This window comes from Tenrec ecaudatus, chromosome 1 (assembly GCF_050624435.1).
Source record: "Tenrec ecaudatus isolate mTenEca1 chromosome 1, mTenEca1.hap1, whole genome shotgun sequence".
Taxonomy (NCBI): domain Eukaryota; kingdom Metazoa; phylum Chordata; class Mammalia; order Afrosoricida; family Tenrecidae; genus Tenrec; species Tenrec ecaudatus.
In genome coordinates, this window is record NC_134530.1 from 228978247 (window position 1) to 228999412 (window position 21166).

A 21166-nucleotide genomic window follows, 5' to 3' on the forward strand; every position below is an offset into this window, starting at 1 on the left:
GCCCAGTCCTCGGCTGGGATTAGGATGTCAGTGGGCTGGTTTCAGGACTTCAACATGGCTGGTGAGATCTCCCTCCCCTAGGCTAGGCATGAAGGGTCAAGATGACAGCAGTGGGTGCTAGCCACACACCAGCCACATCCCAAGGTGGAATCTGGTTCTCTCTCCGGGCCTGGAGAGGAGTCACTCACCTATTTTAGTAACCATCCAGGCCAAGAGGACATTAACGATGCTGGTATTCCTTCCCGATTGTGAGCCCCAAAAGTATCGCCACAGAGTTGGTCCCAACGCCCAGGAGCCCTGTACGAGAGAAAACAACTGCTCCTCAGTGCTTCTCAAAACCGTAGCTCGTCACTGGAACACACAAGCCTCATTTTTCTCCAAGGAAAGGCTGGTGGGTTTAAATCATTCACCTGTGGTTAACAGGCCACCTGGTCTCCCCTATCCCACTATACCCCTCTCCCACAGCCCTAGCTGGTGAGAAGGGGCAATTTAACTGGTTCTCTAGGAATAGGCCTTGAACAGCCCCAACCAACACCAACCAAAAGGTTATGAGCGCATGATGCTTTTTATCATTTCCTACATCCCGGACTTAGGGGCCTGGTGAGACCTCAGTCACGAAGTGGCGGCCACAGAGCCCCTTCTCCCTTTACAAAGCGAGAGACACGAGCTAAATAAAAGCAACATTGCCAGGGACACCGAGCCTGACATCCAATACAACACCATCAACCCACACATGGCATGCTTTGCTATTTCTGCCCCCCTTGTCCGTAGAGGCAGTACTTTTTCTGCCCATCTTCTGACCCCTCCCCTTCTCCTCCCTCTTGCCATCTGGCAGATCCAAGCAGCTATTCCAGGAGCTGGAATCTAAGCACAACAGCTGCTCAGGAGGTCTTCATGATCAACTCCAGCCTCGGGCCCTCCCCGGGCTTGGCCCGGTGGGCTGAGAGCTACGAGGCGAAGTGGCAACACCGACAGGAGAGCCGGGAGAGCCGCTGCTGCCGCAGCCGGAACAAGACCACTTGCCGCCAGGTGGGGAAGGCGATGAGGACCCGGCAGAGAGAGCAGTACAAGCAGGCTCGGCACCAGCAGTTCTTCAGGAGAAGGAACCTGGAAGTGGAGGAGAAAGGCAAGACACAGGGTTCCCAGGCTAGGGAGCAGCATCCCTCCAGGAGGCCAGGACAGACAAGTGACCTCAGTGCCTCCTCATCTAGTGCCAGCAGGAGTTCGTCCCCCAGACACCAGGTGGGCCATATCAAGGGGCACCCTGCCCCCTGCGGGTGTGGGAGGGGCTGAAAGTCATTAAGACTTGATCTAAACAAAGTCCCTTCTTCCTGCAGGGAAGCCGCCATTAGCATTTACAAATTCAGATGGTTTCACTTGTGTCTGTTTCATTATTGTGTCTTTTAGGAGAGAAAAATACCTTTCCAAACAATCTAGTCGGTAATATTCCATTTAACTCAAATTTAAGAAACCTCGACTTAACTTCAACACCTACCTTACACCATTCATTCACAATCCAACAGATATTTAGTGGATGTTTACTATAGACCCAGGAGCCCTGGTGACTCTGTGGTTGAGGTGTTGGGCTGCTAACCACAAGGTAGCAGGTTCAGACCCACCAGTTGCCCTGAGGTGGAAAGAACAGGCTGCCTACTCACCTAACGAGTTACAGTGTTGAAAACCATCTGTAGGGTAACTGAGTTGAAATAGATCCAGTGGTAGTGCGGTTTGGGTTTATTATAAACCAGGTAGCAGGGCAATTCCCTTAATGCCCTCTCTCCCATGGTGTGAATATTCATACACACACACACACACACACACACACACACACACACACACACACACTTTCCCTTCTGTTGCAGTCACATAACCTTCTCCCTTTCTCTCGGGCCAGTTCCACTAAATCTACTCAGACAAAGCCTCTTCTGCTCCAGGAAGCCAGGCTGCCTCTACTCTCTGTGGGCCTGTGTGAGACTATAAATCTTCTGAGAGTGTGAACCTCTTAGAGGACCCTCCAGGGTGGCCTGAGAAGGAGTATTGTTGGCAACAGAGCAGGGTGTGCTGAGATGACCTCACCCAACAAGCGATCCATTGTGTCCCACCCATGTTGTGCACACGTTGACAGTCACGATGGGCCTGCCCTTTGCCCTGGGACAGCCTGACGTTGAGCTGTTCCCAGAGTAAGCACCGCATCAGGGCTTCACTAGTGGATCTGTTACCACCGCACATCCGGTTGAGAAATTGATCCTGGAGCACTGTCGGTGCCAATCTTCCAATCTTAACAGAAAATCCACTGTGTGATTACTGTGAGAAGGGGGAAAGTTTGCAGAAAGTACAATGAGCTAAAGGACTCTACTTCTTTCTAGCCCATCAGCTATTTAAAGTCTCATCGTGATTGAGTCCAGCCACGTGACTAAATCCCAGAGGCATGTCTACGTTTTCTAGGATTATGAATTTGCAAGAAGAAAATAGGTATTATGAAAGTCTACTAAGTTATGATAAGAACTTCCGTATAACTCCTCGCTCTTCCTCCTTTTCACACAAAACCACAGTGCTTCCTGGGAGGGTGCGCAAGCAGCCCAGGTGTAGACTATAAAAAGGGCCTGAACCCTGTTGACATCAAGTGCATTCCAATCACAGCAACCCCCCAGCACTGCCCGAGGGTGCCCAGGGCCGTCATCTGGCCAGACGCAGACTGCCTCAGCTTTCTCCTGCTGAGCAGCTGGTGGGTTCCAACTGTTGACTTCCTGATGGACTGCTGAGAGCTCCAGCTGCTGTGCCACTGCCTGGTTTCACCCAGGCCTCCTCCTGACATCAACAGCAAATTGAGACCCAGAGAAAACCATGCAGCTGATGAACGCAAGATGTGAACCTTGATCCCCTTCCTCCCAACCTAAACCAACACTCTTTCCACTCACCATGCTAGCTGTTTTAATAGTTGAAACCCAACAAGGGTGCTCATGGATTCTGGAAAGAATAATTGGAGACAATCCAGCTCCCCATTTCCCTGGTCTACCAGCCAAGGCAAGAAAAAGCGTGAGCAGGGACTACTCGGATGGGTTTTGACAAGTGGAATTGATTACTTTGGTTTTCTGAGCCTGAAATAAGCTCATTAATTCATCGTGGTGCAATTAGCTGGAGAATATTCTTCTAAGAGGGTCCCCTACTTGCTCCCCAGGAAGCAGGGACCAGCTCTGAGGACATTCCAACTCAGCAGCATCCTCCTTCGGATGACCACAGGGATGTAGCTGACCACCTCTTCTTACAGACTCGGGATCTTCCATCTCACAGCTCGCCCACGAAGAGGCCACTCAAACACCACCGAGGTAAGAGCCAAGGATCCTCGGACTGTGGCCTGCGGTCAAATGTGCATGCTCCTGTCCCCCCCATCCTCACTTTCTCTGAGAAGGGCTTCTAACTCTGCGCATCCTCCTTCTCTCAGGCACTCAGACCAAGACAGAAGTACAGCTAACAATCAAGAATGACGCCAGTCAGCAAACCAAGTGAGTAACTCACTCAGATCCCAGCGCCCTTCCATCCCAACCATTACTCTCATACTTAGTGTCGAAGCCCTTTTTAACATCCCACCCAGCATGTAAAGGAGCCCCGGGGGTGCTGCCTGGTAAGTGTTGGGCTGTTAACTGGAAAGTCTGCAGTTCAAAGTCACCAGCTCCTCCGTTGGAGGAACTTGAAATCATCTGGTCCCATAGAGATTTACAGCCTCGGAAACACGGCGTAGGATCACTGTGAGTCATAATTGACTCGGTGGCAAGAGGCTTGGTTTGGGGGCAGTGGAGACCCAGCTAATGAAGGAACACAATGAATTTCCATGTCACCTTAATTAAGAAAGAGGAAGCCTTCTCCACTCTGTTGTCTCTTCAGATGAGACTGAGAAATAAGCTTGTTTCATGGGTGCATCATAATCCTCTTTTTACTTTTCTTCTTAGCTATGGAGTTGCAGTTCTGGATAAGGTAAGAGAACCCTTACTTGACAGGGGTTGAATGAGTTGAAAGCTAAGCACTGACCTTCTAGATTTCCACCACAAACTCAGGTTGGGATGGAGGATGGTCTTCTTGCAGGGCAAGGGGTACCGAGCACAGACCTGGGGGCCTAGAGGGACCTGCCAGAGCTAAGACAGAAGATTCCCCCACTTCACAAGACAGCCCAGGCTCTGCTTCCATGTTTCCGGGTTTCATAGTACTGATTATCTTTAATACCCTTTTTTCTTTCTTTCCAGGAAATCATCCAGCTTTCTGAGTACCTCAAAGTAAGGGGACTGTGAGTTTGCCCTCCTGTTCTTCCGTTCACCTCCCTTCCTTCTCCAGGCTAACCTTGTGGACTTATATTTCACCCCCTGCCCCCACCCCAGGAGGCCCTACAACGAGAACTGGTCTTAAAACAGAAAATGGTGATTCTCCAAGACCTACTGTCCCACCTCATTCAGGCCTCTGACAGCTCCTGGAAGGTAAGGGGATGAAATGTTTGATCGAATCTTCAGGGGCTTCTAAGTATGTCCAATTCATCATCTTTCCAAAGTATCTCAATGAGAATGGGTGTCTTGGGCCAGGTTAACTAGAGAAACAAATCCAGTGACTGTCAGATATATGTGTAAAAGAGAGCTTTAAGTTAAGAAGTAATTGTGTACCAAGCAAACATTTAAACCAATCCAGATCAAGTTCAAAAGTCCAATGCTAGTCCATAAGTCCCTCTTCAGACTCACACAACCACCTGATGCAGAATGCAGGAACATCACTGGCCGGTGGGACCAAAGTCTTGTGGATCCAGTGGCAGTGTCAGCATCACAGGGCTCTGGCAGCTCCCAGTGTGGCTCTTCAACAGGAAGAAGGTGAAGGCAGAGAGAGGGGGGGGGAAGTTCCTAGGAACCTCCTCATGAGAAGGACACACCCACCAGGAGGTACCATCGGGCTGTGACCTGATTGCTAGGTTAGACTCCACACCTACACTTTCATATCTTCAAGTTGACATGAAATTATGAAACTACCACAAGAGGTTTTCCCACTACTATGGAGTGGGCTGGGAAGAGGCAGGAGGTGGGAGGATGGTGCTAAGACCTACAGGCGAAACTCTCTCTCTCTCTTTCTCTCACTGCTACTGAGTTGATTCTAACTCTTAGCTACCCTACAGGACAAGGCAGAGCAGCCCCTGTGAGTTTCTGAGACTATAACTCTTTTCTGGAAAAGAGAGTCTCATCTTTCTCCCATGGAGCTGCTGGTGATTTTGAGCTGCTGACCCCATAGCCCACTACAACACCAGGGCTCAGCAGCCCCAGTAAATACAGAGGAGAGCTTAGCCAGAGTAGTCATCAGAGTGGTGCTACCACAGAGACACAAAGCCAAGAAGAAAAAGCAACAAAAATTCCCATTTTTCAAACTTGTTGGAAGAAGGATGATCCCGAACCGTTATCATATGATAAAACGTCAGCTAACTTTTACATGAGATTTGCACCAAGTCAGCCTGTGCTCGCTCTCAACCTAGGCCTGAGTGTCAGAATGGGAAGAGACCTTAGAAATCACCTGGTCTGAGCGTCTTAGTTGGCACATGAGGAAACTGGGTCTCAAAGAAGTCAAGTGACTTGCCTGAAGTTACACAGCTAGATAGTCAGGCTTCTTGATTTTAGTCCATTCTTTCAACAATTACTTGTTGGTTATGTTCTCTATACCAGGCACTAGGCTAGCACTAGAAAGAGTGAGATGAATTAGACAGTTCTGCTTTTTTAGTGAACATGTGGCTTTGTAAGGGAAACAAATAATACTTTAGAGATGAGAAATGAAAGCTAGGCTGCCAGGATGTAGTAGACTACAAGTATGAATGAATATTCCTGGAGCAGAGAAGGGCCAGGGAAACATTTATGGTTACGTGAATACTTGCCAAGTAGACATGGAAACAGGGAGAGGCTTCTAGACAGGGGACACAGCCCGGGCAAAGACCCAGCGGCATGACGCCATTAAGCACAGCAGTCCTCCAATTTAGTTAACTTGGGACTCTTCCCATATCAGAATGTACCATACTAGAAATTCAGAACGAAAAATGTAAACATGAATTTTAAAATTGCACTAAATCCCATTGCATGATAGAAGAAACGACATATTTCTATAAAGAGAAGAAGTATATTTCTGAAACAAAAAAAAGGAGAGAATGTCATGGTTTTGCTTTTGTTTTTGCAAATCTTTTTCATGTCTGTCTCTTATTTTCTTCTGCATTCAATCGGCTGCATTTAAGTGCTTCGTTTCATGTATCCGAAAAAACTCAGGCTTTGTAAAGATGGTTTGTTGGGAAAGTCAAGACCTTGAAAATTTCTTGAAAGGGATCTGAGGGTTCCCAGGGTCCTGGAACCCCACGTTGAACACCTGAGCCCAGTCCACTCAGGAAGCTCCATGCAGCGTGAGACCACAATAGCCTGCAGCAGCACAGCTACAGAGAAAGCAAGCAGGCAGCGCCACTGGGCTCCGAGAATACCCAGAGAGATGCTCAGAGAGATGTGGTGGAGCAGGTGGAAAAACAGATAGTTTCAGTGATGCTTTCCTTGTTTCGTCATTGTAACTGGATGCCGGGGTCCATGGTGGAACCTGTCAGTTTCAGTAGTTGAGTAGGAAGCTGGAGGCAGATAGCTGTGTCTATCAGATGATGTCCTGCGTTGAACTAAACTGAGATGGGAAAAACAAAACAAAATAGCGGTCACCGAATGGATAGAGAAAACTGGTCTGGCTGTGGTCAAGCTCGCCTGTCAGTTAACCAAAGGTCCGGCTGGTCAAACGCGCCGGCTGCCCCACAAGGAAGAAATGAGGCAGTCTGCTTCCCTAAGATTCTCAGCCCAAAACACCTTCCTGCCATGTAGTTGCTATCAATTCGGTGTGGCCCCATAGAACAGGGTCAAACTGCACCCTGTGGATTTCCAAGACTGTAAATCTTCAAGAGTAGAAAGCCTTGTCAATATCCCACAGAGCTGCTGGGGGTTTTGAACTGCTGACCTTGCAGCTAGCAGCCCAATGCATAACTCACTACACCCTCGCAGGCTTGAAACCCCTATGAAACAATTCTCTGTCCTGTAGGGTTACTATGATTCAGAACTAACTTGACCACAGTGGCTATTAATGGATTCTAGTGACATGTGTGTGTCAGAGAACTGTGTTCCAGGGGATTTTCTTTCTTTTTTGTGCGTGCTTGTGATATTTATTCATTCATTTCATAAAACTTGTTATACTTTTGATGAAATACTACATTTTTATCCTTTAAAAAATTATTTTATTGGGGGCTCATACAACTCTTATCACAATCCAGACATCAATTGAATCATGCATGTCTGTACATAAGTTGCCCTCATTCTTTTCTAGACATTTACTTTCTACTGAGCCCTTGGTATAACCTCTCTCCCTCTCCCTCCCCCCTCATAACTCCCTGATAGATAGTACATTTTCATTTCTCACACCGACCGCTGTCTCCCTTCCCCCATGGTTGCTGTTGTTCTTCCCCCTGGAAGAGGGGTGTATGGTTCTGTGTCGACCATTGCGATCAGTTCTCCTTCTCCCCTCTTCTCTCTACCCTCTTCCCCCTACCCTTCTGGTATCACGATTCCCACTCCCGTTCCTGGATTCTGTGTGTCATGAGCACCCATTCGTTTCTATACCTGTGTACGTGTTCCAGTCTAGTCTGAATTGAGAAGCCGCACTGGGGTCATGGTAGTCGGGAGGGGTGTGTGTGTGTGAGGAAGCCTCAAGGAAGCAGAGGAATACAGTGTGTTTCATCGATGCTCTACCGCACCCTGGTGCCTCATCCCTTCTCTGTGACCCCTCTATGGGGAGACTGTTCCACTGTCTACAGCCCCTCTTGTTCTCGACAGTATGTTTTTGTTTGTTGTGTCTCTGCTGATACCTATTACCGGGTCCCTATGGCTCCTCATAATCACACCGGCAGTGTGCTTCTTCCGTGTGGACTTGTTGTTTCACTGCTGAATGGAGGCTGGTAACTTCAAGCCTTTAAGACATCCATGGGGTTTTCAAAGGCTGACTTTTTCCAAAGTAGATCACCACCATGCCTTTCTTCTGAGACACTGTGGCAAAACTTGAACCTCCGGTCTTCCTGTTAGCAGGCGAGCCGTGTTAACTCTTTGCGCTGCCCTAGGGCTCCCTATTAAGAGACTCCACTCATTTATTGGATAGACATTTAGTAAGCTTCCACTAGGTGTTTGGCCTTGTGCTACAGGGGCAAACATAAGTAGGATCTTTGCTCTTAAAGGATTTGCAATCTAGCCAGGAAGGAAGAGGCATGTGAGAAATAAACTCACTGCCATCAAGTCATAGCAAACTCCGGTGGGTTTCCGAGAGCGAAAGCCCAGTGTTTTCTCCTGCAGAGTTGCTGGTGGTTCAAACTCTCGACCATGCGGATCACAGCCCAACACGTAACCAGCACTAAGCCGCCAGGGTTCCTTACATAATCAACAGAATCAGTCTAATAAAGGCGTAAGAGCTAGGTATAAAAGTGCCCCAGTGAAAAGAGAAGGGAGCAGTGATCCTCCCTAAGGTGGGATAGGGAAGGTTCCAATGGAAAGAGGGCCCTTTCACTGGGTCTCCCAAGATGGCTATGAGTTTATTAACCCAAAAGGAAGAAGAGAGAGCAGCAAGGAGAGTTTTGAAGGTGAAAGAATCAGGTGGTGTACTGGTGACAAGGTGACAGTTGGTTTTAAGTGATCCACAAGGATGACAGTTCAAAACCACCAGCTGCTCCTTGGGAGACAGGGCTTTCTACTCCCGTAAACTATTACAGAGGCAGGGCTACCTTGTCTTAGCAAAGCATTGGGGGGCAGTAGTATGTGGCTGAAACGTGTCAGGGAAGAGAAGAGGAGAGACCAGAGGGGACTTCAGTCTCTAGAATCATACCATTTGAACATTTCTGAAGAATGCAATGTCTCAAATTTAAACAACAATGTACAAATCCCCTTTTTAAAGGGTGGTGGTGGTAGAATCAAATGTATACATTCAAGGGGACTTCAGAAAGTTCTTGGGGAAATGCAATTGAGAGATACTGGGAAGAAACACAGCTGTTATTAGCAATAAACGGGGTAGTAAGGGAACTCAGATCCTGTTCTGGTCCATCCTCAGAAGGAGCATAGTCAATGTCGTTGATGTTGCACTGAAAGCAAACAATCAGATGCAGCTGCCAGGTTCTCTGGAGACAATGACGACCGAGCCTTCAGGTGGGTGGACATTCTTGTGACCTGATTAGGGGTAAAATAGAACCAGTCTGAATGATTGCTGGCTTAGTGAGCCCAGGGAGGAGTACGGAAAGTTATGTCCAGGGCAGACTCTGAAGGGGTTGGCTTCGCCTCCACACCCCAGTAGGCGGACAGAAGTTGCCGGCTGTGCTTTTCTCCCTCCGTTCTTCCCATCCCTCCAGAACTCACTCGCCCTTCTCTACTTCCTCCTCTCCCCCAACACCCAGTTTCCTGTTTGTAAGAAAAACCGTCTCAGGCGGTTCAGTTGAGCGCTCTGGCTTCCCCCAGAGCAAGCCAACTCAACTCTCTCCCCGTCCCTGAAAGCCTCAACTTAAATGAAACGGGCAACCCCAGTCTGCGGCCTTTGGAGGAAATTATTGGAAGAATGTGGCCAGAAATGGGGCTCTTGACATGCAGGCCTTGATTTCTTCCATGTGGCTTCCATGGTTTGATTCTCCAACCTCACATGAACAGCTGCTCACCACAGGCGCTTGATTCGAACCCTGAGGATCGGCTCCCTCCTTGGCCTTCCCACCCCAAGCTGGGCCTTTTGGGTGCAAGAGGCCTGGGGCGCTGCTGAGGCTCCTCAGCTGGGTCCCATCTTCAGAGCAGGTAGGCACAGCCCTGGCAGAAGAGAAAGCGAGACTCTCAACCTTGGGGCTAGACCTCAAAAAGATCTGCAAAGTGGATTGCGATCTGCAGATGACAACCCAGCGGGGGATTGGCTGCAAGCTTGCCCCCACCTCGGCTAGGGCAGATAGAGGAGCTGTGCGCTGCTGCTTCTGTGGTGAGGAGGAGGAGGAGGTGGTTGTGGAGGACAGATCACAGGCAGGGGCCCAGCAGGCACCAGCAGGAGCTCCAGCCCTCAGACCAGCACCAGGTGTGTATAGCCTCAGTCGCGCGCCTTTCCCTCCCCAGGGCCACTGTGCTCCTAGGCCTTGGCCTCCTGGGTGTGGCTGCCTAGGTCAGGGCTGGGCTTGTAAAAGTGCCTTTTCTTGCCCACTGTAACACTGGGCTTCAGTGTGGGGTGAGCCAGCGGGCCCCAAACCAGGAAACTTGCTACATGCCTCATTTGCAACAACTTGACTGTGACTTTTCTGCCTACGCCGGGGAGTCTGGGAAGGCAGGGCTGTAGACAAGAGATTTCTTCAAGCCCCAGACTTGGGTGGCCCTTCCTCTCCCCTGAAGGGGCTCTCCTGAATTATCTTCTATTGCAACACGGATGGGATAGTCATCTGCGGTTGGGTTAGACTGCGGAAACAGGTGGGAGAGGCAGCATTTGGATGGAAGCCCTACTACAGAATAGGGAGAGCAGAGCTCCAACCTGGAAGGAAAAATGTCCAGAGGGGGCACCATGGGAGACTGGGGGAAACCTAAGACTGCCGTCTGGAGCTAGTCCGTTTCCTTCCCAAATTATAGCCAGGTGAGCCTTATGCTGGGGCCTGTTTGATCGTCCGGTGTGGTTCAGGGGAAGAAACGTGCATGGAGACGCGGAGAACTGAGCTGGGGGAGCCTGGGGCCTGTGGTTGACAAGGAGCAGGCCACTCCGGAGAATGCAGCCGGTTTACCAGTTAGTCCAGAGCTCAGGACAGTGGACGGCTTTGTCCATCTCCTTTACTTGTTCCAGAGCCCTGCGGTTCCTGGAGATGCCAAATCCCTGACTCTCCCGCCTCACACAGGAGACATGAGGGAAACATTAAAAGCAGGAGGCACTTAAGGCCCAACTGAGTAACACAGGAAGCAGAAAGGGTGGGGGTGCGCCCCAAGGTTAGAAGAATCTGCCAAACAAGATCAAAACAGGAGCTGTGAGATACCACTTCCTGCCTCCCCCAGGCACCAGGAAACTCAGGAGGGGCCAAACCTCAGAGCAGGCTGCCTCCTCTGCCCCCAGGCAGTTACAGATCCAAAACATGATGCGGGCTAGAGCCGGTCAGAACCTTCTGGCTGTGAGGGGTCGAAGCACCTCTGGCCTGAGAGGGAGTTGGATGTGCAGACCCTGCCAGTGTCCCACTGGGCCGGCTGGGAAAAGCCAGGGAAGAGCAGGAAAGCCGCTTCCTGCTAAGGAGCCCCTGGCCCTCTCCGGGAAGCTAGCTCTCATTGCGGGACATGCCCCTCCCGCCCTGGACATAAGCCCACCTTAATAAGGCTCACGAAACCCTGCACCTGGGAAAAGGGACAGGGTGAAGGGAGCCCACAACAGCAAAGAAGCTGGCATCTGTCCAGCTCAGATACTGGAGAACTGAGAGACTGGTAACACCTCTCTTCCAGCCTGGCTCCACCCTCAACCTCAGGGCTGGTCTCGCTCTTGGAAAGTGCACAGCATCCTGCTGAACGAAACTGACTCTCCTCTCAGGATGGGGACGTTCTCTTTCCCAGATCCTCCACCCCCAGCCCCCCCAACTACACCCCCATTTGTCGCTTTCCTAAAGACTGTCTTCGTCTTAAGTCCAGGTTATGTGCATGTGTGTGTGTTGGGGCAGGGGTGTTAGGGGAGGGAATGGCCTAAGAGGGGAAGATCTATGTCCTCACTGGCCAAACCCGAGAGGAGTTGGTGGTGCAGAAGTGTCCAGAAGAGAGAGGCGTCGGGAGGGAGGGAGCGGCCTGGGTAGAAGCTTTTCTACCAGGGCCTCCTACTATGATGTTGAGTCATTTGCTAGAGAACTCAAGATACAAAGAGGGCTTCAGGGACCAGCTTGAGTTTCCTTTGTCCTAGTGCCGAGCAAAAGAAGACCCTCCTCTCTCCAAACCTCCTCTGTCAGCGTTCCTCCCCTCCACGTCTGGGAAGAGTTCAGTTCTACAAATACAGAGAACCTACTGTGTGCTAAGCTCCATGGGCTAAGCAAACTATTGGGCTTGCGGAACTTAAGCCCACTCATTACCTTATCCCCTCTGCTACAGGGGCAGCTCAATGAAGACAGGTTGAAGGGCAAACTGAGGTCCTTAGAAAACCAGCTGTACACCTATACTCAGGTAAGCTTTCTGAGACAGCTCTTAGGCCAGGGCCCTAGAACTAATGGAGAAGAATGTTGAATGTCAGTCCTACTTTCTAGAAAAGGCATCGGACAGAAGGATTCACACACACACACACACACACACACACACACACCTTCCTACTCGCTCATCTCTGGCTTTGCCGCTCTCATTTTGGTCCCCAATTCACCCAAAAGCGCTATATCCATCCTCCTCCCTTGTCACCTAAGCGCTATATTCATCCCAGTCCTCCTCTGTCACAGTGCCCTTCTCTTTGCACCAAGCACTTCTCAGCTTGAGACCCTTGAGAGAAGGAAAACTGTAAGTAGTGGTCTTTGGTAAGAATTCACATGATCCAGCTAGAACCTCAGAAGTGCCCGTACTTAAACAGATGCGTTAGATGTTATAAGACAATCTTGTAAAATAATTTTCATTCCAGGGACTTTTATCTAGTAGAAACTCCGGGAGAATGTAGAAAGACAGTGGCTCTCAGCATTTTTGTGACATGTTTATCCAGCGTCAGTAATTCCTTGGTCCTGAATTGCTTAAGATAGAATGTAGGAAATCAGCTCTCACACTTAAGAAGTGATGAATCCTTGGCAGCAGGGAGTTGTCAAATGGGATGGAGATTATGATGCACAAACTGACTGTTCACATTTGGAGTTAGATCAGACAGCTGTGGCCACACAGTTGAGGTTTTCAGGAGAACAGAGTTCATAGATCATCGGTTGGCTGGACTTGTATAATGTTTTTTTCATTATGACCTGATTTAAAGAGACCAACCTATAATCCCTAATGTCTGACTATTTGTTTTCAATGGGGAGATAAAGCTCCTCATCAGCCAGCACAGTTAAGTCCAGCAACTGGGGCATCCCAGTGAACTCAACCAATAATTCCTGGAGATGGTGTTTAGTGAAATTTCTGCGAACACGAGCCTCGTTCATGTTGAGATGCAAATTTCCAGATGACCCCATAACTAAGTAGAGCTTATTTCATGCTGATCCCTACATTTAGATGATCTGAACTTTGGCTTCCCCCAAGAGTACAAAATTGACAGTCAAAGCCATCAGCCTGCCTCCAAAATCCCAGGGCACAAAGATAAAAGGAAGAGGAACAGGCAAGACCCCTAGTGAGCCTAGTGGGTCTTTCTGTCTTGGTCTTGAAGCCAAAAGGAATTTAAAAAAAAAAAAAAAGCAAAGGTATTAAGTGAGTGTGGCTTTCTCAAACCCCTGAGTCTGTAAAGATAACAAAGATGCTCCCTGCCCTGGGAAACCCTACAATCCAATAAGGAGCCCTGGTGGCACAATGGTAAAGCGCTCCACTGCTAAGTGACCCGTCGGCAGTTTTAGCCCACCATGACGGCACAGTAGAAAAGGCACAATCATTGCTGCCGCGAAGATGACGGTTTAAGAAACCCAACGGGGGCCATTCTCGTCTGTCACGTGTGGTCATTAAGAGTTGGAGTCGCTTGATGGCGCCGCAGTAGCATCAAGGAGGGACTCGTGTCTGGCTTTAAGTAGAAGAGTAATGTTCCTGAGGAAGGCATAAATGTTTTGCGTTAGACTATAGCGTAGCTGTTGGTTCCTCTAAACCCACCTAGCAGCACCCCTAAGAAAAGGCCTGGGGATCTGATTCCATTTATATTATATTCAAGAAAATTCTATGGAGTTGTGGTCTCTTAACACATGGGATCACTATGAATTTGAATAGACGTGACAACAACTAAACAAGAAGGGAGACAGGTGGTTAAAAAATTGGAATAATTGAAGAATAAAAAGAATACTTTTGAACACTAAGGAAGCTACGCAATCCATAAGCATTTGGGGGAGAGGTTATAAGTCAAGATTTGGCTGAGCTGATGGGCACTTGGGCCGAATCTTCAGCATGAGTGAGAATGGGTCAAGAGGCTGTTGGCAGAAGCCACTATATGGGCTGACCCAGAGGTCAAAGAAGTCTGATGCTTAGGAGATGGGCAATCAGCTCACCTTGTCTGGAAGTAACATGGAATGAAAATCTGGGTATGTAAATAAGAGCCATGCCAACGAGTACGACCTTTTCCCGTAAGATTTAAGGAGTGACATGATCAGATTTTCATCTTAGAAAGCTCTAGCTACAGAATGGAAGAGTTGAAAGGAAGCCTTGGCCATACTACATTATTGCATATAATCATTATAAATAGAGCCTGGACTAAGGACGGAGGAAGAGAAGGCAGCTAAGGCTTCTTAGTCACCACCAATTGGTTCCTTGGAGGAAAGGAGAGGAAAATCAGGAATGGCTTTCTGGCTGAAGCTTGCGAGACAAGGTGGGCAATGATGCTAGTCACTGGGACTGGAAACCTGAGTGTCAGCAGCAGATGTAGAAAGATGGGCTTCCGTTCAGAATGTTGGGTTTCAAGCACCTATGAAAGGCCGAAGTGACATTGCCATTTTAGCATACCTAGAAAACTGTTAGCCTCCCTTCCCACAGAGCCCAACCCAGCTCTACCCTGAACCCGAAGGTCCGCCTCCTTTATTGGCACCTCTGCGCTAAGGCAGACCATTTGCTCATCCGTACCCTACCCTAGCTCAGTGTTTGGCACCCCAAATCCCAATGTGTACTTACTGAATGACTTCAAATGTACAGAAATCGCCCCCCTGGGGGATGAAAAAGGCGCTGTTGGAGATGGAAGACCAGAAAGACAGCTATGAGCAGAAGGCCAAGGAGTCGCTGCAGAGAGTGCTGGAGGAGAAAATGAGTGCGGAGCAGCAGCTGCAGAGCACGCAGGTATGCAGGTATGGGAGGCTGCAGACTCCTCAAGGCTGGGGCCCCAGGGCAGCTCTGCCGAGCCTTGGAGCCCACAAGGCACCCCCTCTCTTCTCTGATCCCCCCTCAGCGGTCCCTGGCCCTGGCAGAGCAGAAGTGTGAAGAGTGGAGAACCCAGTACAACCATCTGCAGGAGGACTGGAGGATCCTGGGCGACCAGCATAGAGAGCTGGAGAGTCAGCTCCACATGCTTCAGTCCAAACTGCAGGTGACTGGCATTAGGGCTGAAAAAGGACTGCAGGTGCTTGGGGTGATGAGAGCAACGGCTGGAGGGCTGGGGGCCATGCGGGGGCCATGCGGGCAGCTGAGAACACGCACCTTCCAGCTCCTCACTCACTGCCCACTTAGCATCAGACGCGCTGCTCTGGCTCTGAGATCAAATTTTGAGTTTAGCGAGGACAGGTGTACACTGCTGGTGCGAATGAGCTAGGGTGCATTGGAATGACACCGTTCAAGTGCAGAAGGCTCTCTTGGAATACTCATCAGCATACTCATACATCTCCAACCCCCGGCTGTCTGTACAACCCAGGGGAGAAAGCATTCAGTTCCGGCTTGCCCACTATTGGCACTGAACAAACGCCACTAACATATTTAAGGGCAAGCAGTAACTGACACATCCTGCCAAGGTGATTTCTCAGTGATTATAGTTAGACCCCTGGCATTCCCAGAGGTTCTGACATTCCCAGTCGGGCATTCTCGAGGGCTTGACTTTTCCAATTGGCACGATCTTGGGAACGTTAACTAACCTCTGAACCTCGGTTTCCTAAAGTGAAGGTAATCGTACCTACATGACTGCTGTGAGGATTTAAATGAGGTCATGCATACAAAACATGTAGCACAATACCCAATACAAATGAGGGCTGCGAAACGGTCACGGGAACGTCCCGTTATCTTTTCATTCTGTCTCTCCATGAACTGTTTGCAGACCCTGGAAGGGCTCAACAAGTGGTAGCAACTCTTTTTTATAGATTTCACGTATGTCGCTTGGAATTTCTATCTACTTTAACAGGTGTTCTTCATCATTTGATTGACGCCAGGGCCTGCATAGACTGATAAGCAGCACAGGGAGTGAGCCTTATCGTGTCAGTGAACCTAGCGGGCCACTCTGCACCCACATCGCAGCCTCACTTTGTTGGGGGTCTCTTCTTCCCATGACCCACGAGGCTACTCTTCTTTCTATTTTGGCTTAAAGGGAATTCTTCTGGAAAATGAGTCTCCCCATAGAAGACTGTCAGTAGTGCGAGGAGCAGAAAGGAAGGGGCAGTGAAGACCGGGAAGAGTGATCCCATCCTCCTCGTTTGAGATTTAGCAAGGTGTCAGGAGGTGTGTCCCTTGTGACTATCAGAAGCCTAAGGTGTTGAACAGGAGAAGGACCGGGCTGTCTGCTCCCTCAAAAATGCAGTCTCAGAAACTCTCAAGAGCAGCTCTCCTCTGTCCAGCAGGCTCTCTCTGAATTAGAATTGCACAATAGCAATGAGTTTGGGTTTGAAGCCAGACGGTTTGGCAGATGGAGGTACTGCCAAACAGTTCACGATTTTTCCATTTCCCTGGGAGCCCTGGTGGCACTCTGGGAAAGCACTGGGCTGCTAATCACAAGGTCATCAGTTCAACCCCACCAGCCCCTCAATGGGAGAAAGATGAGGCTATCTGCTCTTGTAAAGATTAAGAGTTTTCAGAAAACCTACACAGGGTCACTCGAAGATGGGGTCAACTGGGTTTTAATACTTCTAACACACCATTGTCACCCCATTTCATGCACCAACACCCAACTTCCAGCCCCACCCTGACCTGCTTTTGTGTCGGGTCCCCTGCCTCCCAGGGAGCAGACAGCAGAGACATGCAGATGAATCAGGCCCTGCGTCTTCTGGAGGATGAGCACCAGGAGCTGCAGGCCAAGATCGAACGTCTGCAGGGGGACAGAGAGCTGTGCGGCTCGGACGCCCAGGACCTACAAGGTGCCCTTCTCCTTGGCAGCCTCAGGAGCACGAGGGCTCCGAGAGGAGACCTGGGGGGAAAGCAAGACTCCCGCCTTCCCTTGGTGTCCCTGGTTGGCTCTGTGACTTCAATTTTCTGGGAAGGAGCGACAGAAGTGTCTGAATTATTTGAGAATGAACATGAGCCTCACTGCATTAGAGAATCCTGTTTCAGCCCACTCCTCTGGGCCAGCCCACTGCTATCCCCCCATCAATCACATGTAGCCGAGCCCCATTCCTAATTTGAAAGGCAAACGTCGGCTGGAACACAAGGCACAGCTGAGTGGTCTCCCAGTAATGGCCTTTGTTGTGTCAGCTACAGGTGAGGACAAGAGAACCTGTAAATACAATCCTTAATGCAACTGAACATGGTGCATGTACGTGAAATCCAAGATACCTGGGCTCTGGTTTCCCTCCTTAGAACTGGGGCAAGTGGAAGAGAACAGCTTCCACTTGATACGTGTCAAAGGCCATGAACAAGATAGCTCCTATTGCTAACGGTCCATTCCCAGTTGTTGAGCTAACTAAGTCTTGGATCCTTTTATTGTGGTTTGCATTATTTCCTTTTCAGATCAACTAAAGAGGTCAGAGGAAGAGAAACGCGCCCTGGTAACCAGAGTACAGGAGATGCAAAGTGAGTTTCCTTTCCAGATTCTGTAAATAAATAGCGTCGGTGCTGCCTTGGTGTTCTTGGGGCTCCTACCAAGGGCGGAACTGGGGGCTCAGTCTTTAGTAAATCCTCTGCCTTTCTGGTGGCACTGCCATCAAGTAAACTAACGGAGATGAGAGAAAAAAAACCAGTTGCTATTGAATCTGGAGAGCCAGCTGGGGAAATCTCCCTTTGAAGGCCACATGTGAGCAGACTTGACAGGAAAGACGTGGAAGGCAAAGATATAACCGTGGGCACATCTTTCATAAGGAATGCTCTAATCCAGGTTCCGGAAAGCCACTTTTTGCAGTAAACAGACTCTCACAAACACCTTTCTTCTGTGTTCCACCAGCTCTGCTCCAGAATCAGTCCTTGCAGCTTCAGGAACAGGAGAAACTCTTAACAAAGCAAGGTCAGCAAATTTACTACCACAAATTCTAAGACGATGCTCTTCCCTTGTCTTTGCCTGCCTAGAGGCAGCGAAGGTGGGCAGCACAAACTCTCGGAGTTTCTTCCAGTTCTGGAAGTCTATCGGGGTCGAAGTGTTTTAAGGACAGATTGTGTAAGGGCTGACAATACTTTAACTAGTTAGCTTTCTATCCTGAGAAATCTAAAGACTGTGAAATATGTATAGATTAAGGACTTCACTCTCTCTGAAAGCATGCCTGTGTTGAATATTTCAATAAATTGATTGTGAACCCAGAATTTCATGTCAATTTTTATACACTTGACTTTCCAAATTACACCCAACTCCCCAGCCCAAACAGCCACCTCACTCTTGACCCAAAGAGCCTGCTGCCTTAGCTTTCAGAGGAGAATCTACCCCCCTACATACAGCTCCTCACTTTTTCTCTACCTGTGGTCTTTTGTTTGACATGCGTTCTCCTCAGTTAGCGGGTCAGATAATGACAAGGCAGAAGTTAGTGTCAGGTCCTGTGGATAAGAAAATGAATGAGTATGGTCAGACAAACTAAGGAGAGAGCTGAAACAATTATCCAGAGCTTCTGGCTCTAGCTTAGCTTAAGAGACTCCAGTGTCTTTTTAACTAGTGGCTGCCAGACAAAGTCAGCAGTTCAAAGCCGCCAGTCCCTCCATGGCAGAAAGACACAACTTTTTACTTCTTTCTCCTCCCAGAAAGTGTTACAGTCTAAAAAAAGAGAAAAAAATGGAATGACAGCCTTGGAAACCCACCGGGGCAGTTCCCCTCTGTCCTACAGGGTTGCTACATGTTAGAATCGACTCGATCGATGGAAGACTGCCCACATGGAAAGTCCCTCTGCCAGTGAGTCAATCCTGACCTCTGCTCCCTCACTGCGGTCGAGTCCATTCCTAGTCACATGGACCCGAGATAGGGTTCTGGAGGCTGTGCGTCTTCTGGGAGCAGTCAGCCTCATTTCCTCATGAGGAGTTGCTGGTGGGCTTGAATCGCCAACCTGGCAGTGAGCAGCCCAGTGCATAACCACTGCCAAGCCCATAGCACCATCAGGCTCCTTCCTAAGATGGCAGGGTGACTGAAAATCTATCTTGAGCCACATGAATCTGAATTTGAGGGTATGGTTTGTCAATCTCATGACTTCGAAAGGAGGACAAGAGGAGAAAGAAGCTATAATGAAACAACCAGCAAACCTCCCTAACGAGAAAGAATGTGACATACACCCAGAGGTGCATTCTGGAGCGTACCTGGCATTAAACAGGACTAGGGAACAAGAAAGGATGGCAGCCTTGCCCTCAGGGGGCTCAAATTCCAGTTCTCTAGGCCAACCTGGATCCCAAGGGGCCAAAGAACTGCGTTCTATACAGTCTAGTCAGGTGCTCTGATTCCTTCCCCAACTCTTAGGGAGCCTCACTCCGTGACAGGCCCCTTCCTCAGAGGCAGACTGCCCTGTCACTGAGAATCTAGCTGCTCTTTTAGATCAACCCTTTGCTGTGTGGAGTCCAAAGCCCTCCCATAACGAAGCGGAGCCTGAGGGTGCAGGGGAGAAAGACTGGGATCTCAGAGACCAGCTGCAAAAGACGACTTTGCAGCTCCAGACCAAGGAAAAGGAGGTGAGATGGTGACCTTGGATAGTGAGGGGCTCCCTGGACCAGCAAAGAAAAACCAGTGAGAGCTCAATACCTACCCCCAGGGACATAGCCAGGGGACAGGGAGGTCAGAATTCAGGTACCAGTTGTGACTGGATGACCCCAGGCACGTGTTTGCCTGTATAAAATTTTTTTGCTTTGGATTGACTTATCAACTTTCCTCCTTCCTTGTGTCTAACAACCCATGTACTCAAAGCACGGGTTTATCATAAAATAACCAGTTCCCTGTGGAAAGGCCATCTACATTGAAATACATTCAATAACTATATGAATTCTTCAAAGCTCCTCCTGCCTCGAGTAGGTATCTTAAAACTTTGGGGAGTGTATCGCAAAGAGCAGAGCTCTTCCCGCCCACACATTCTCATGCAACTTAACTAGTCCCCCAGGAAAGGGCTGTCCACCATAGTCATTTTGGGGCCTGTTGGACTGTAATTTCTGTTTGGGGCGTCCCTGTTACAAAGCACTTGCACACACAGCATCCCAGAAAAGGGGGGCAGCACGATAATGCATGGCTTCAAGGAACACAAACTAAATCTCTGAGAAAGACTGAAGAGGGAGGCTAGTGGTGAAAACTCCAAAGCATTGGGGGGGGGGTGGGCAGCGCTTCCACAGGGCTGGCTACCTCCCTGTGCTCTGTCCTGGACTGGTGGTGACTGGGGCCTTTCTCCCTCTCAGTGCAGAGAGCTCCATGCAGAGCTGGACAACCTCAGTGACGAGCACCTCTCCTGCCTGCGGAAGCTGCAGCACTGCCGCGAGGAGCTGAACCGGGGCCGGCAGCAGCCTCCCAGAGTAAGAGGGCCTGGTTCTCCTAGGCTGCCCAACCAAACGAGGGGGCACTGCTTCAGCGGAGTCTTGCATATAAAATATAATAATCGATGCCAACATCCGGCCCGCCTACCCCACTCAGCTTGGTCGATACTCCCTGCGTGGTGCCAACCACGGGAAGAAACACTGCCTGAGTATCCATGTCCAATTTTCATGGCCCGCCTGAGCGCAGAGGGAAAGACTTCCCTTAGCTAGAGTGTGCGATCATGTCCTTTTTGCCTATTGTAAGCATGGCAGCTTGGACAGAAAAGCATCGAGGATGATGAACGGGGAATAATGCCACCTGCTGAGCTGTCCACCCACGGCAGCATTTAACTATCTGGCTCCTGTGGAAGGTGGCTTATGAGCCAGTGGTAACGTGGTTTTATCACAAGGCAAGGGACAGAGGGAGACACTGAAGGAAACACCTTTTTCCCCTCCATCAGCCCAAGGTCTCCCAATGGGCAGGAATGGGAAGAAAGACACATTGTTTTTGCCACGCTTGCCAGTTCACCGTCTCTTTCTCCCACTCCCCCCTCCCTCCCAGAGACAATGTGGCCGGTGGCTCCCGATCCTGATGGTGGTGATTGCTACAGCGCTGGCAGTGTTGTTGGCCAACAAGGAGAGGCTGATGATCTAAATAGCTTGTGATTGCT

General features: G+C 49.5%; 1 protein-coding gene across 1 annotated transcript; it reads left to right on the forward strand.

The window, feature by feature from the left end:
- The first annotated feature begins 894 nt into the window (after positions 1-894).
- TRAF3IP3 (TRAF3 interacting protein 3) lies at positions 895-21150 on the forward strand. The gene is made up of 15 exons (XM_075529856.1): positions 895-1186; positions 3183-3326; positions 3443-3503; positions 3948-3972; positions 4239-4268; positions 4371-4466; positions 12129-12200; positions 14823-14963; positions 15073-15210; positions 16822-16957; positions 17547-17609; positions 17977-18036; positions 19537-19670; positions 20382-20495; positions 21058-21150. Exons 1-15 carry the CDS (start codon positions 895-897, stop codon positions 21148-21150), a joined length of 1599 nt encoding a protein of 532 aa, XP_075385971.1.
- The last annotated feature ends 16 nt before the right edge of the window (positions 21151-21166 follow it).